The following is a 15774-nucleotide window of genomic DNA, read 5'->3' as shown; positions in this document are numbered from 1 at the left end:
TAATATATAAAAAAATATATTTTTTATTATTACATTTGTATTATTAATGTTAAATGTATATAGTGGATGCTAATTACAAAATATATATAAAAAATTGATTTTAGCAAAAAATTTATTATTATAATTTTATCTCAAATATGCATAAGTCAATGTGAAAATTTTACTTGAATGACAAAGTATATATACATAAAAAATAATTTTATATATGCCTATACATAACCAATGCTAATGCTCTTACGTTGAAATTCATCCGGATGCTTTAATTTAGAGCATGCATGCTTTTCAACAGTACTCCTACAATAAATTTGCACGTGGAACATTAAATGGAGTAGTGCTGGGTCGTTTACTTTGAAAAACTCTAATTTGCCTGTTTGTTTGTTTGAATAATAAGAACTTCCAACAGTACTGTCCCATTTGTGACAAATTAAATACAATTAGCGTGCTTAACAGTTTTTAGGCTTCCTTTCAACCCCGGCCATCTTTTTAATGCTCATGGCAAAAGTGTAGGTGAAACATCCTTGACGTACGTACACATGAAGTTTCCAGGCAACAACCCTAGCTAGCTAGCTACCTTCCTTTTTTTCTAATCACATATATTTTGTGATTAGAAAGAAATTAACACGCTTCATCTATACATACAAGTTTATACCACTTCATGACTAATTAAGTTGGTCAGCTCCCATTTTGGTCCTTCCTGTTCTGTCTCTATCAATGCCAATATATATAAGAACTCCATTCTTTCTTAGTAATGTTAGAGACAGATCTCAAATGTATAAGTCTCACACATGCATTTTATAAAAAAATGGAATATCCTACTAAGAAAATTTGAGTTTTTTCACATTTTTTCATAGTGTGGTCTATTTTTTTTTTTGTTTTAATAAAAGGCTTACATGAGGGTTATATATTTAGAGTTTGTATATATCATTGGTTCTGTAATTCACCATGTGATGAATTCAATAACTACTCATTCATGAAAAATTAGCAAACCCTAAATTAGAAATGTCCATGTGCCAAATGTACATACGATACCCCAACCCAAAGTTACCTCTTATAAGTGTGCGTATGACAATATCAGCTTGTACTCATTTTATTCATGCATTATACGTATCTATTTTACCACAATAAACGACGCACTTATAAACATCACCATTTTCCATTTTTGAGTGGTAAAAGTAAAAGATATGTAACATTTACAAGTAAATTGATGAGGTATGCGGAGGTTAAATACAAGATGTAAATGAGTACTATTCTAGGAAGGACGAACTCATTTTAATTTACACGTACGCATTTTGAAAAATGTATAAGAATTATATATAACTTATGTTTAAAATTTAAATTGAAAAAAAATAAATGAATATTAATTATCATTTTATTAATGTTCTAATATGCATCGCTTAGATAAGAGTACCAATTCATATTGACTCCTTGGATATTTAATTTCAAATTATGGATAACGCTAGCTACTAATATATCAATGGTGAACGAGCAGATTAGAAGCAATATCATAAATGAGAAATTCTATTTGGGGGATTGCCCACGCACGCCCTATATAGCTTCTTCTTCTTCTTTTTTTTTTTTTTTTTAACAATACCTTTGTATTTCATTTCTAACTATTAGGTAATACATCTTTTATTACTATCCAAACTTCTTACAACAAAATCTGGTACATCCTCTATCCAAACCGTTTTTTCTAACAAAGCTAAAGTTGACTTAGTTAAGGTATGAACCACTATGTTTTTTTTTTTCTCTATATGCAAACTGAATTTTAGAATCTGATATATTTTGAAAAAAGGACTTTACATCATCAATTAAAGTACCAAAAACTGAACTTTCCTCTTCAAAACTCTGCACTGCCTCTATGACAATTCTTGCATCTCCTTCAAAAACAACGTTGTGTATATTAAGTTCATTGCAAAGCTCTATAGCCATCCTCACAGCAAAACATTCTGCCACCAGTGGACTATCAACATTGGCATTCTGATCATAAATAGCAACTAAAGCTTCTCCATTCTCATCTCTAACTATGATCCCAGCCCCCATTATTCTCTCTTTCAAGTTTAATGAAGCATCCCAGTTCACCTTCATACATCTACCCTCTGGTTTCTCCCATCTCATAACACTCTTTGCATTGCTATTTTGCCATTTCACCACTTGTTTTGTAAGAATCTGAGCTGCCTTATAATCAAGTAAACTTTCTAAAGCTGTCTTCACAAGTATCTTAGGACAACCTAGCTTCTTTTAAAAAACAAACTCATTCTTGCTCAGCCAAACTCTCCTAAACAAAACAACCATATCTTCTAACTTCTTCATGCTCAACCTTTCCATTAACTTCCCCCATAGTAACAGGAACTTCTCTTCTGTTCTTCCCCATTTTTGCACACAACCTCCCACCTTAGCCCATATGTCATTGGTTGCTGGACAAACCCACAAAGCATGAATAATAGTTTATGTTTCTGCACTACAAACAAGACAGTTTTTGTCTTCAACTACTTTTCTTTTAAACAAATTCTCCTTTGTAGGCAGTAGGTTATTTCCAGCCTTCCACAAAAACAGTTTTGTTACACTTGGAACTTCAAGATTCCAAATTGTTTCTCCACCTCTCATCCGTTACAACCCCCACTGAGCAATCTCCTATTTCATTCTTGAGCCTTTCTAGTTGCAGAAAATAGGCACTACTTACTGAGAAAGTTCCCTTCTTGGAGGGGCCCCAAATCAACTTATCTTGAGTCCGGCCCCTACTCAAAGGTTACTTAGAATATAAGCCACCTCTTCTTCTGAAAAAATTTCTCGGATCCTTCCTTCATTCCATTCCCCCTTATGTTTATCAATAAGTTGTTACACTTTGGCATCTTCTTGCAATAAAGAAACAGGAGATTGTATAGAAAAAGAGGAAGGAGTAGGCAACCATTTCGAACCCCAGATTTTTATCTTATTGCCATCTCCCACTCTCCATCTTATCCCATCCTTAACCAGCTCCCTTGCAGACCAAATACTTCTCCACATTAAAAAGGGCAGTGAGCTTAGCTTTGCATCCAAAAAACTGGAATGCCTATAATACTTCTCTTTAAAAACCGTGGTGGCCAAAGACTCAAGACTTTTAAGCAATCTCCATCCTTGCTTTGCTAGGAGGGCCATGTTGAAACTCTCCAAGTCCCTAAAGCCTAAACCCCCCTTCCCTTTGTGCATGCCCATTTTCTCCCATTTTTTCTATAGAATACCCTTTCCTTCCTGTTGTTTACCCCCCCAAAATTTTGAAAAAAACACATTTATCTCTTGACACAGCCTTTTAGGAATCTTAAAAATAGACATAGTATAAGTAGGTATGGCTTGTAACACTGCCTTGATCATAATCTCTTTACCAGCTTGTGATAAGAAGGTGTTTTTCCAACTTGTGATTTTCTGTCAGATTCTCCCCTTCAAACTTCTAAAGGTATTGAATTTAGATCTTCCAACAAAACCAGGAAGCCCTAAGTACCTCTCATAGCCGCCACAAGCTATAGAGTTGTTGATTTCCATGATCATTTTCTTGTCTCCTTCCCTTGTGTTACTACTAAAGAAGACTGAGGTCTTATCCTTATTTAAAAACTGCCCTGAGGCCTTCTCATAGGTTTTCAGCACCTCCTAAATCCTATTCCATTCTTCTAACTTAGCCTTACCAAAGAGGATACAATCATCTGCAAAGAGCAGATGATTGATGCTAGTTCCTCCTTTAGCCACTTGCACTCTTCTTGTAATCTTCTGACATTTATAAAAATTCAGCAAGGTGCTTAATCCTTCAGCATAAAGAATAAATAAATAGGGTGACAAGGGGTCACCTTATCTCAACCCCCTTTTAGGCCAAAACTTCTTCCCTGGGGTCCTGTTAACCAAGACTAAATATGAAACAAGTCGACATAACTCATGATTGACTTCACCTATTTCTCATTGAAACCCAGTTTTTTCATCACCACTTCCAAAAAACCCCACTTTACTCGATCATAGGCATTAGACATGTCTAGTTTTATGGCCATGCTTCCCACATTTCCCCTTTTCCTAACTTTCATGGAGTGAAGCAACTCAAAAGCCACCATTAGTTGTCATTTATCAGCCTTCTAGGCAAAAGGGCACTTTGTGTTGGGGGATATGATACTGGCTAGGGTCTTTTTAAGTCTATTTGAGATGGTTTTGGACACTATTTTGTACATAATGTTGCATAGACTTATAGGTCTATACTCATTGACTTTCTTTGGTTCTTTACACTTGGGAATCAAGGCTATGTAAGTGTAATTCAGTGTAGGTTCCAAAGGGTTACCATTTAAAATCGAGCTTTGCATACCTTATCTGCTACAACCTCCTAATGATTCTGGAAAAAGCATGGACCAAACCCATCTGGTCCCGGGGCTTTAAGGGGAGCCATTTGTTTCAAAGCTTCCTCCACCTCCACCCTAGAAAAATCCTTGCTCAAGGCCTCATCCATCTTAAGAGTGACATTTCTTTCCATACCAACCAAACACTGCTCAAAGTTCTCAATTTCAGGATTAGTAGACTGAAAAGGTTTCTCAAAATAAGCTGTAAAAGTTTCTTCAACCTCAAAGTCCTCATGCCCTATGTAGCTGAAACGATGGAAACACTTCGTTTTATTAAGTGGGAATTAAAGAGGGAATCGACGAAGTGGAAAGAGAGAAAACACGTACCAACGTCCATCCCTTTCCCCTTTCTCAGTGCAAGACCAATCTAAGCCCTTCGTGTTACAAGGCTGTATAACAAAAAAAGATTATTGGACACCCATGATCTAAGCCCTTTTTAATAAGATTGTTGGATACCCAACAAAGAAAATCAAAGAAAGAATAGCATAAAAAATTTCTTCAAAACCAACCAGATTTTCAAGTCGAAGAAAAATAACACAACAACTTTGTGCTCGTGTTATAAGGCAAGGATAATAAGTCGGTTGTAAATTATCAAAACGCGAGGTCGATAGCTGACGATAGTATTGGAGGAGAAACTCAAGTCGACGGAGGCGGACATAGCTCAAAGTAGATACATTTCTGGAATACTTGGGAATACAATGAGAGTGGTCTAAGTCAATGCATGAGGAAGCCGAGGTGGTGGAAGAGGCCGACTGTGGTGGACTCAACCACTGCTACTCCGTCGGATAGGGATTGAAGAGAGAAGGGAGGGAAATTTTTGAGTCGATTCAAAAATTAAAAAAAAAAAAAAAAAAAAAAACAATTACAGGCCTCAACTTCTCTGATTCACAATATTTTACTTTTTGGCAAACACATGAAAATCAACACGTTTTTCTTTATGGAATGAAAAATCCTTTTTTGAGTCACAGATGTAACTTCTTTATAGAATGAAATTATGTCAGGAAAAAGGTTTCCATTATCAATTATCAGTACTATCTTTGATCAATCTCAATTCTCAAGTCAATCCCAAAAACCCAAAACGTATATCAAATAAATAGTCAGCTTATAATTAGCATCGAAGAAGCAATTATACAAGGCATGCATCACATGAAAACATTCCCATAGTGCATGTTTGTAAGTTTTTATCACCTCCAATATCATAGATATATTCGTCTATATATATATATATATATAGAGTATTCATGTTATAATTTATACTAAGACCTTTATACCACGTGATATAATTTGATTTAGAAGATAAATTTTAAATTCAAATCTTATAAATCAAATATTTCTATTTAAGCGATGTGGATACTGATGTGCTCTCTACACACTGACTCGAGAATATAATAACTCATATATATATATAGAGAGAGAGAGAGAGAGAAAGAGAGAGAGATCAGAGCCATTTAATTTATCCAGTAGTACTACATTGACCAGTTTCCATGAATTGATAATGTAAAAATGTCATCAAACTTCCGATCATAGATGAAAATTTATAATGTACAAAATTGTAAGAATATAATAGTGAGTGAGATAAATGCGAAAGAGAAGCCTAGCTAATAATTAATAAAGGGTAGTGATAGGGTTACTATTTTTTTACTATCCATTTACTATTTATAATGTATTTATTTTTTATCATTTTTTTAAGTATTTTTTTAACATCTTTAATCATTAAGAAAAAACTTAAAAAATATATAATTTTACTAATATATAATCAGTTCCTTAACCATTAGGTAAAATAATCTTTTTTTTAAAAAAATATCAAATACAAAAAGAATAGTAAAGAGGTAGTAGGAAGGTAGTAACCCTATCATTTTCCTTACGTTTGAATAAGAACTTCCCACAGTGCATGCCCCATTTGTGACCACCTATTGACAAAATACAATTAGCGTGCTTAACAGTTTTTAGACTTGTGATCAACGCCATCTTATTAATCCTCATAGGAAATACTCATGTACAAGTGTATAATCCAATTTTTCTGTCTCGATGATATATTAAATTTTGGATTTGGATTTACATGACCAATGCCAATTAAACAAGATCTTGAGCTTTTCATGAAAATCTTGGATTTGAAATCATGGTTGATTTGAGCGATTCAAATCTAAATGTGATTTTTCTATCTAATTAACGTACGTAACCTAATGGAATTCCATTCGTACAAGCAATATATGGCACAAAAAGGTAGGATCGAGTGATCCTTGACTATGGGGCGGCCACATACTGACCATGATAAAAGAAGGTGGATAATTGATAGCCATCACCAAGTTGGTAACAGTTACAATATGCATGCCACTGAATATGTATGAAGATCGAAGCAAAGTTTAAACTGTAGATAATTTAATTTAGGATAAAATAAAAATAGAAATAATATTTGTAGTCATAAAGTGCATAAGTACCGATACATGTTTTGAAAAAAGTAAATAAATATGAAACCCACATAAAAAAAATTATTTTTATAATGTGGATTCTACTTTTTCAAAAAAAATGCGTGACGTTTGTATAATCCATGAGTACTGTATCTAATATTACTCAAAATAAAATAAACAGTTTAGTAGGGTGGCCACCGTGATGAGCATATATTGCACATGAAAAATAATGATCCGGAAATTACTCCACTAGCTAGCGCCTAGTCTAATTTTGACCTTGATTAATGACGTTAATAGTGCAACATTTGCATCTAATTTCTTAATTGTTACTGTCTTTTGAACTTCCAACGTCATGACGCAGAGCAAAAGGTCAACAACAATGGAAAAGGGAAAAGAAATTAAGTCATGCATAAATTGACAGACGAAGTTTCCAGGCAGCAACACATGAAGCTAGCTGGATACATTCCTTCAGCTTCCTATACGAAGAAGATGGCATGCATGGGTCTGGTCTGTTGGAAATATTTTCAAAATAATATGTTTATTATTAATATTATTTTTTGGATTTATTTGGAAGTTACGAATAATTTTGGAAATAGAGAATTTGTAGAAAGTTTATAAGCTATGAATTAGGCTTATAGTATTTTGGGTCTAAAGGAATACCATTAGCCGATAACTGGCTTAGCGATATTGAGGCTCTAAGGTTCACTCAAGGGATTGGGTTTGAGCCATGCCTCCTTCAAAGGAGGGATTTTTGTTGATTTACGAAGAGCCTGCTTGCAGCCTGTGTGAAAAGGCATGGCGCCACACAAAGGCTTATCTCTTGCCAAATAATATGCCAAAAGTCACAACAGTCAGGTTTCGAACCTATGCGAGATGGCTGGCAGGGAAGCAATGTGACCGTTGGACTAGGTCCAACCTGTGTCACTCAGTAACATGCACAATAAATATACTTGTTCGGATAAGATTTCAGAAAAATAAAAAGTTACAACTTTTCATTTACATCCTTTGGCCCTCTATAAATAGACTCATTGGCCTACGAACTTTAGTATGAAAAAGAGAATCATAGAATCATAGAGTTCAAGAAGGCAATTTCGAAATTCTCTCTCTCCCAAAAAGTTTTCATTTCTTCAAAACTTGTTATTAGGATCTGTTCATTCTGTAGAGAACATATTTCTAATTTTTTGGTTGAATAACAAAATCTAAGGGTATTCGATGTCTAATTTCGTGTGTGCATAACGCAGTTAGACAAACAAACTTGTTCTGGGCTTTATTGTATCTTGAAGACAAATTCGCTTATAACCCGTGTGCATACCATTATTGGTGGGGGCAAATATTGTCTTAAGAAAAGCGACATTCGTAACGCACCTTGAAGTAAACTTTTCTCTCACTATTTTATATTTTACAGCTCCTTTTGGACCACCATGGTCAAAGTTATTGCAAACATGATATATTTTTTGATTAGAAAGAAACACGCATGCATTTATACATACAAGTTTATACGGCCACTTGCCTAATTTATAAGGATCAAGTTGGTCAGCTAGTTCTATTTTTGGTCCTTCTTGTTCTGTCTCCATCAATGCCTACCAATATCGAAGAAGGACTCCATTTAGTAATTCACCATGTGATTATTTCAATAACATCTACTCCATAGCTCAAACTAGTGAAAAATTAGCAAACCCTAAACTAGAAGTTTCCATGTGCCAAATGTACGATACCAACCCTAAAAATTACCTCTTAATGTGCTATAACACAGGCCGAATTTTCCATTAAGTGATTTAGATAATTGCCTAAGCCCCTCCTCCCCCCCCCCCCCCCAAAAAAAGTCTAGACAAATTTTTTAAAAAGAAAAAAAATACCCAATTAAAATTATTAATTAACTCAATAAGAGAACATCAAAAGTATCAAAAGATATTACGTCATTATTAGTTTTGAAAGTATCTCACATAATAATTATTTCAATTACTCTCCTAAGAATACACTTCTCTTTTGTCATCTTGGGGTGACGCCCACTCAAAGATGAAAATTCATTACTGCACAGATTATTATTCGGGTTCAGATTTTCTGCAAGCAGGGTTGGGTAAATCGCCTTCCTATACTTGGAGAGGAATTTGGGAGGCCAAAAAATGGGTTCTAGAGGGATATAGATGGAGGATAGAGGATGAGACTTTAGTAAGTATTTGGTTTTATAGTTGGATCTCGGGACATACTTCTTTAGTGAAGGAAGGGATTGTGGTGAGTGAAGGGAACCGACATGATTGTGTGAAGTCTCTTATATGTGAAAACTCTAGAATGCGGGATTTGAGGAAACTTAGAGCTCTCTTTAATTCAAGGGTTGTGAAGGATATCCAGAAAGTTGTTTTGTGTGCTGGGAATGAGGCTAATAGGCGTATATGGGGCTATGAAGAAATGACATGTTCACGGTTAGAAGTTGTTATAAGTTTTTATTGGCTCAGCAGGGTCCACATGTAGCTGAATCATCCTCTTCGCATATCCATATCGTGGTCTGGAAAAATATTTGGAAAATGCTTGTGCCTAATAAGATCAAAATATTTGCATGACGTGCTTGTAAGGATGGATTGCCTACAAAGGAGAATTTATTACTAAAACACGTCCCAATTGATGTGAGCTGTAGTTTATGTCATGCTGAACGTGAAGGGCTGTACCATGCTTTGGTGCAATGTGTGCATGTGCAAAGGATCTGGAATGATTATCTCCCTGCCTTTGAGAGAGATAAATTTCTGAATGTTTTTGAGGAGGCATTCCATTTCTGTAGTGCCAAACACCTTGAGCATTTGTCTACCTTTTTTGCTTTGGCGTGGGGAATATAGTATAGGAGGAACAAATATGTTCATGAACATGTTCTTATTCCCATGCATCAAGTTGTTGAACATGGTATTTTTGTGTTGAAATGTTATAAAGGGGCCCAACGACTATCAAGGCAAAAAGTGCGAGATTTCTACAAATGGAAGCCACCAGATCCTGATATTTTGAAATTAAATGTTGATGGAATTGTTTTTGAAGAGATGTGGAGAGCTGGTATAGGTGCAGTCTTAAGAGACAGTTCGGGCTGAGTGTTATGGTTGCAAGCTTATTGGAAGATGCTATTGCTGAACCTGAATAGGTGGAGTTGCTAGCCCTTCTCTGTGGCCTTCAGTTCTGTGTAAGCTTGGGAATAGAAAAGATCCTGGTAGAGAGTGATTGCTCCCTAGCTATAGAAGTATTACATCAAGGCAACATGGACAACTCCAAATTTAGTGGTATTTATGTTGAGATTAAAGAGTTGGCTTCTCGTTTTAGGGATTGTATGTTTAGACATGTTTATAGAGAGGCTAATGAAGCTGCTCATTATCTTGCTAAGTATGCAAGGCATGTTGGTAGAATCAACATGTGGTGGGATTGTATTCCGGACTTTTTATCTCAAACTTTGTGGTTTGATTTATGTTTGTAATTTTCCTTTTTCATTAATGAAAGTTTTCTGGTGTTTGTTATAAAAAAAATAATGTGAAAATTATAAATAGCAAAATCTAATTTTCGAGTGTTCATAAAATTTTTTTGTATGATCCTTTGAAGAGGCAATGGGCCATTTTTTTGGAAATGTGTAGGTTATTTATAGAATTTTATTGACAATAATGATTATAATTGTTTTTAGGGTTCGTTTAGATACTAAGAATATCTCATAATATTTATAAAGAGTAGTGAAATAATTTGAGTTAAGATATTTTATTGAATATTGAGAAATGAGAGAAAAAATTGAATTTGAGAATATCTAAAAATATCCGAGAGCAGTTATGTTCTCAAATGGCCACTAAGAGTTTAAAGCACATCTTGTAAAATTAGATTTGATAAAATCCTCTCTCAATTGAAAATTTTCTAATGAAGATTAAGTATGTTATTAGTTTAAAATATAGTATAAAATCTTAATCAATAATTTTAGTTTGCAAAACAATTGGAATTATTTTTAAATAAAAATGAGATGTAGAAATTAAAATTAAACTAAATTTATTTAATTTTACTTTATTTAAAAAAAAAAAACCTCAATCAGAATTTTAGCCTTAGGCACCCAAACTTATTGAGTCGGCCCTGGTATAATAGTACTCATTCTATGCATGCATACATACGTATTTTACCACCCTAATTAACAACACACTACATCAAGAGGAGCTATGCGATTGGTTGATCATCATCATCACCAATATTTCCCATTCTTGTATGGTGAACGTAAAAGACATATATAACATTTACACGTAAATAATTGATGAGGGATGTAGAGTAGAAACACTAGATGTAAATGATCGAGTAGTATCCTAAGAAGGACAAACTCACATTTTAATTTACTCTTATGCATGTTTTGGAAAATGCATATAAGAATTATCACTTATCTTCAAAACTTAAATTGATGAAAATAAATGACAAAAGAACATATTATTTCCCGATGACATGGTTAGGGCTTGATTAATGTTTCTTATAATTAAGGTTGCACATTAATTCATAGCGATTAATACTCGTGTCTTTTTTTTTTTTTTTTTTTTAAAGAAATAGATAGTTACAAGTCTCATCAGTTCTCTGATTCACAATATTTCACATTTTTGGTAAACACATGAAAATCAACACATTTTTTTTTCACGTACTATTGATACTCTGTCAAATTCCTTGGTTTAGCTGGATAGAATTTTGTAAAACCATATATGTAAAATATGGTTTCAAAAAAATTCAAACGTAAGCATGTACATTTCAATTATCATTATCTACGATCTCAAGGCAATCCCAAAAATTCAAAACATATATATAAAATAAATCATCAACTTATGATTAGTATCGAAGTAGCAATTGTAAATAGCATCCCAAAACATTCCTAGAGAGAGAGAAGGCCATTTTATCTTGGTGTCGGGAGGGTAGCACTCTCTCCCGCATAGGTAGGATGGAAAATGTCGGGCAGGTAGCACCCCTTCCCTGCCCCTCGCACTCGCACCCGCATTGGGGGGGGGGGTCATTTTCCACCCTACTTTTGATTCGTTGTTCGTCCACCCATGTCTAATGGGATGCGAATTTTTCAACCTATCATTCGTACTTTGCCCAACAAAACTCCAAATAGACAAATCCACATATCAAATCCCAAGTCTTCAAATCCATATCCCAAGTCTTCACATTCAAATCCCAAAATATAAATCAAACTTCAAATACATAGATTCCACCAAAAATTAAAAAGAAAATAATGAAAGAATAGCATACCCATGACTGTGCCTTGGCCGTGGGTTCTTACAAAGATACAGAAGGCCAAACTAGGGCCATGGATTGCAGACACTCACTACTATGGCTTGGTTTTCGGTTGCAAAAATTCACGGTCATGACTTGGCCTTGGGTTGTAAAAATCCACGATCACGACTTGATTGTGGTAAAGACCCATAGTGCCACCCATGGCCACAACTTGGCCGTGGGTCCCACAAAGATCCACAGCCAAGTCATGGCCATAGGTTGTAGAGACCGACAACCATGGTCATGGGTCTCTCGGCCACAACCAGCTCAAGTGGCCCACAACCATCGGTCTGCAAGAATAAATCTAGAAGAAGGAGGGGAGTGAAAATGAGAGAATGAGAAGGATAAGAGAGTTGGAATAGATGAAGAACAAGAAGAAGATGAACTCCGAGCAGCAAGAGAGATTGAGAGTATGGAAGAGAGAATAGGAATGAAGCTAAATTAGGGCTTTTTCACTTACATAGTAGGGGGTGGGTAGGGGGTACTCATGCCCACCCCATCCGCTTTTCTATTTTAAAAATTTTGATCTGTCTGCTTGCTCGATATTAGCGAGCGGGTAGTCCATCCAATAATTTGTGGGTTTGGGCAGATAGGCTGACAAGTCGGGTACAGTGGCTCGCCCATGAAGCCTAATTTTATCCAATGCATCGAGTCTCATCGAATTCATGTAGATATGCCATCAAACATTTGATGGATATAAAATTTGTAATCTACAAAATGTTTAGAATATTAGAGTGAGTGAGGTCAATGAGAGAGAGAAGCCTAACTAATGTATCCAACTGTCTCCCACTAAGATCTCGTCAGGGAAAACATGCATATAATATACGTTAAAAGAGTTAATTAATTCGGAGTTAGAGCAACTTCTATATCAGATGAATGGGATTCATTCCCTTTGGTTGCTTACCTAAAACCCCTTCAATATTTTTTTTTAGACTTTTCATCACTTGGACGAAAATGATTAATCCTCACCAAAGAGAGTCATGTGACTCATGTCCAATGTAGGCCATATAGGTAGGCCTACCTATTTTTCTCCCAACCCCCACAATGAATTAATTGATTAATTAGAAGAAGTTGAAAGTTTATGATTTCTTTTTTTAAAAAAATATGCTAATTAGTTCAATCACTGGCCCATAAGGAAAGGGAAAATGAATGTTCTGTTGAAATACTAGACCCGTATAGCAAGAATGATCATTATTAACCTGTGTATTTATTAACGTGTGAGGTGAATACAAGGGCTTTCACTTCTGTAGATTGTTGGGAGAAATGTATCGGAGAACAATGTTTTCTTCACCATAGGTACAGAACTACGTTAACTCCTAAATTTAGTGATAACATGGGCAGGAACAACAGATCAAATTGGCCAAGATTTCATCAATTCCTAAAGAAATGCAAGAGTTCGTACTATTGTTAAGATAATAATATCAATTTGGAAGGATTACACATAAATTGATGTAGTTTCATGTCATCTATTAGATCTATTTAATAATAAAAATAACTTTATAATCTAACGTATTATATCAAATTACGTCACTTTATAGATTTATTTTTGTTATCAAATATTTTATATTTAGAAGAAAAAAAATTATTTTTATCAATTACTATATATTCACCGAATCATATCCTATATCTTATGAAAAATACCTATATATCCTATAAAAAATATCTCTATATCCTATGAAAAATACCTATATATCCTATAAAAAATATCTCTATATCCAATAAAAATATTATAAATGTGAAATATAAGAATAGATAGTAGTTTATGCATAATAAATCCTTTAGAAGAAGTGGTAGGTAGCAAGCTACATGGACCTATGGTTTGTGATCGGTCAAAATTGGAGCCACGAAGGTGGGGTCCAACCGCATTACGTAGGAGACGGTTCAACAAAGCAAAGCGACCTTAGCAGGTTCGTACAATTAATTCCAATGGTAAAATACTACTTGAGTTTGCTTTAGAATAATAAGTCACGTCCTCGATTTAATGATGATTAAATATATGGACAGCACCCGAGTTCCAGTTCACAACTGTTCCTTTTCCTCACGACTCCCTTTGCATTTAACCCCTATAAATACCACCAAACTCTCACAGCACAGCATCGAACACAGCTTGCTTGCTTGGAGAAAAAAAAAAAAAAAAACACTGCTTGCTTGCGTTAGGAGGAGAGAGAGAGATGGAGAACTTCCCAGTGATAAACTTGGAGAAGCTAAACGGTGAGGAGAGAGGAGCAACTATGGAGAAGATCAAAGATGCATGCGAAAACTGGGGTTTCTTTGAGGTACCTATCAGTATCAGTACTCTGCTGGAGCTAAGCTTGCTAATCATCCATTATTCAGTTGCTCATTAATTTACAATTCCAGTTATGGGTTTATAAGTACTGTTTTGCATGCGTTCCTTTCTGAAATTTCTGGTTGTATATCATGCAGTTGCTTAATCATGGCATATCCCATGAGTTAATGGACGCTGTGGAGAGGTTGACAAAGGAGCACTACAAGAAGTGCATGGAGCAAAGGTTCAAGCAACTGATGGCAAGCAAGGGTCTAGAGGGTGTTCAGGCTGAGGTCCATGACATGGATTGGGAGAGCACCTTCCACTTACGCCATCTCCCCTACTCCAATATCTCTGAGATTCCAGACCTCCAAGATGATTACAGGTATGTAAAGAGTGCAATTTGTGCACAAATATCGTGGAAGACCTTTTTTTTTAAGAAAGAAAGTAATATGAGTTATGTACGCCTGAACTTATATCTGAGATGACTTCCATTCATGTACTCAGAAGTGTTTTGAACATCCAAAATAATATTTAGAACATCTCAAATATGAATAATATTGCAGGAAGATCATGAAGGAATTTGCATTGAAGTTGGAAAAACTGGCAGAGGAACTCCTAGAGCTGTTAGATGAGAATCTTGGACTAGAGAAAGGTTACCTCAAAAAGGCATTGTGCGGATCTAAAGGTCCAAGTTTTGGAACCAAGGTTAGCAACTACCCTCCATGCCCAAAGCCAGAGCTGATCAAGGGTCTCCGTGCCCACACCGATGCTGGTGGCATTATCCTTCTCTTCCAGGATGACAAGGTCAGCGGTCTCCAGCTTCTCAAAGATGGTCACTGGATTGACGTGCCTCCTATGCGCCATTCCATTGTCATCAACCTTGGTGACCAGCTCGAGGTATATATATAAGAAATTAAGTTTTATAATAATTTATTGTAATAAGAGAAAAAAAAAAAAAAAAAAAACAGAGCTTTTTGAGGAACAGATGATCATGCAAGTCTGTTTATCGACACACCCAACACACACCACATTGGCTAGCCTATAATGAGTCCCAGTACAATTAATATGATGACATTAAACTGACCTTGAATGTATATGCATAGGTCATCACCAATGGGAAGTACAAGAGTGTGCTGCACAGAGTGATAGCGCAAACTGATGGGAACAGAATGTCAATAGCTTCATTCTACAACCCCGGCAGTGATGCTGTAATTTATCCAGCACCCGCACTGGTAAAGAAAAAGGGAGGTGATGAGGAGAAGAACCATGTTTACCCAAAATTCGTGTTTGAAGACTACATGAAGCTGTATGCTGGCCTCAAGTTCCAGGCCAAGGAGCCAAGATTTGAAGCCATGAGGGCAACAAGTGGCTTGGGTCCAATTGCAACAGCTTGAGAGCAAATTTTCTAGTTGAAGAGAAAATGAATAATTGTCTTATATTATATATGTGGTGGCTTCCTAAACATACTTTGAAGTTTATGAATTGATTATTTGTAGAA

The 15774-nt window shown here is 35.4% G+C and overlaps 2 protein-coding genes across 3 annotated transcripts in view; one reads left to right on the top strand and one right to left on the bottom strand.

The window, feature by feature from the left end:
- The window catches only part of LOC121253353, a 4962-nt gene extending 2591 nt beyond the window's left edge, over positions 1-2371 (bottom strand). The window contains exons 1-2 of the mRNA XM_041153378.1: positions 2303-2371; positions 1801-2175 (exon numbers count right to left, since the gene is read on the bottom strand). Coding sequence (XP_041009312.1) covers positions 1801-2175; positions 2303-2371 — 444 coding nt within the window. The remainder of the gene's footprint in view (positions 1-1800; positions 2176-2302) is intronic.
- Positions 1-15774, top strand: part of LOC121252485 (1-aminocyclopropane-1-carboxylate oxidase 3-like) — a 26949-nt gene extending 11175 nt beyond the window's left edge. The window contains exons 2-6 of one of the 2 annotated variants that reach the window (XM_041152157.1): positions 5756-5783; positions 14171-14283; positions 14432-14658; positions 14840-15173; positions 15380-15774. In XM_041152157.1, the coding sequence (XP_041008091.1) occupies positions 14179-14283; positions 14432-14658; positions 14840-15173; positions 15380-15670 (957 nt within the window). In that variant the 5' untranslated portion in view covers positions 5756-5783; positions 14171-14178 and the 3' untranslated portion in view covers positions 15671-15774. Of the gene's footprint in view, positions 1-5755; positions 5784-14167; positions 14284-14431; positions 14659-14839; positions 15174-15379 lie in introns of those variants that run through there. The other variant, XM_041152158.1, reaches the window with a different exon arrangement.

Source organism: Juglans microcarpa x Juglans regia, chromosome 2S (assembly GCF_004785595.1).
Source record: "Juglans microcarpa x Juglans regia isolate MS1-56 chromosome 2S, Jm3101_v1.0, whole genome shotgun sequence".
Classification (NCBI taxonomy): Eukaryota; Viridiplantae; Streptophyta; class Magnoliopsida; order Fagales; family Juglandaceae; genus Juglans; species Juglans microcarpa x Juglans regia.
The sequence above is the reverse complement of the archived record's forward strand: the minus strand, read 5'-3'. Positions and strand labels throughout refer to the sequence as shown.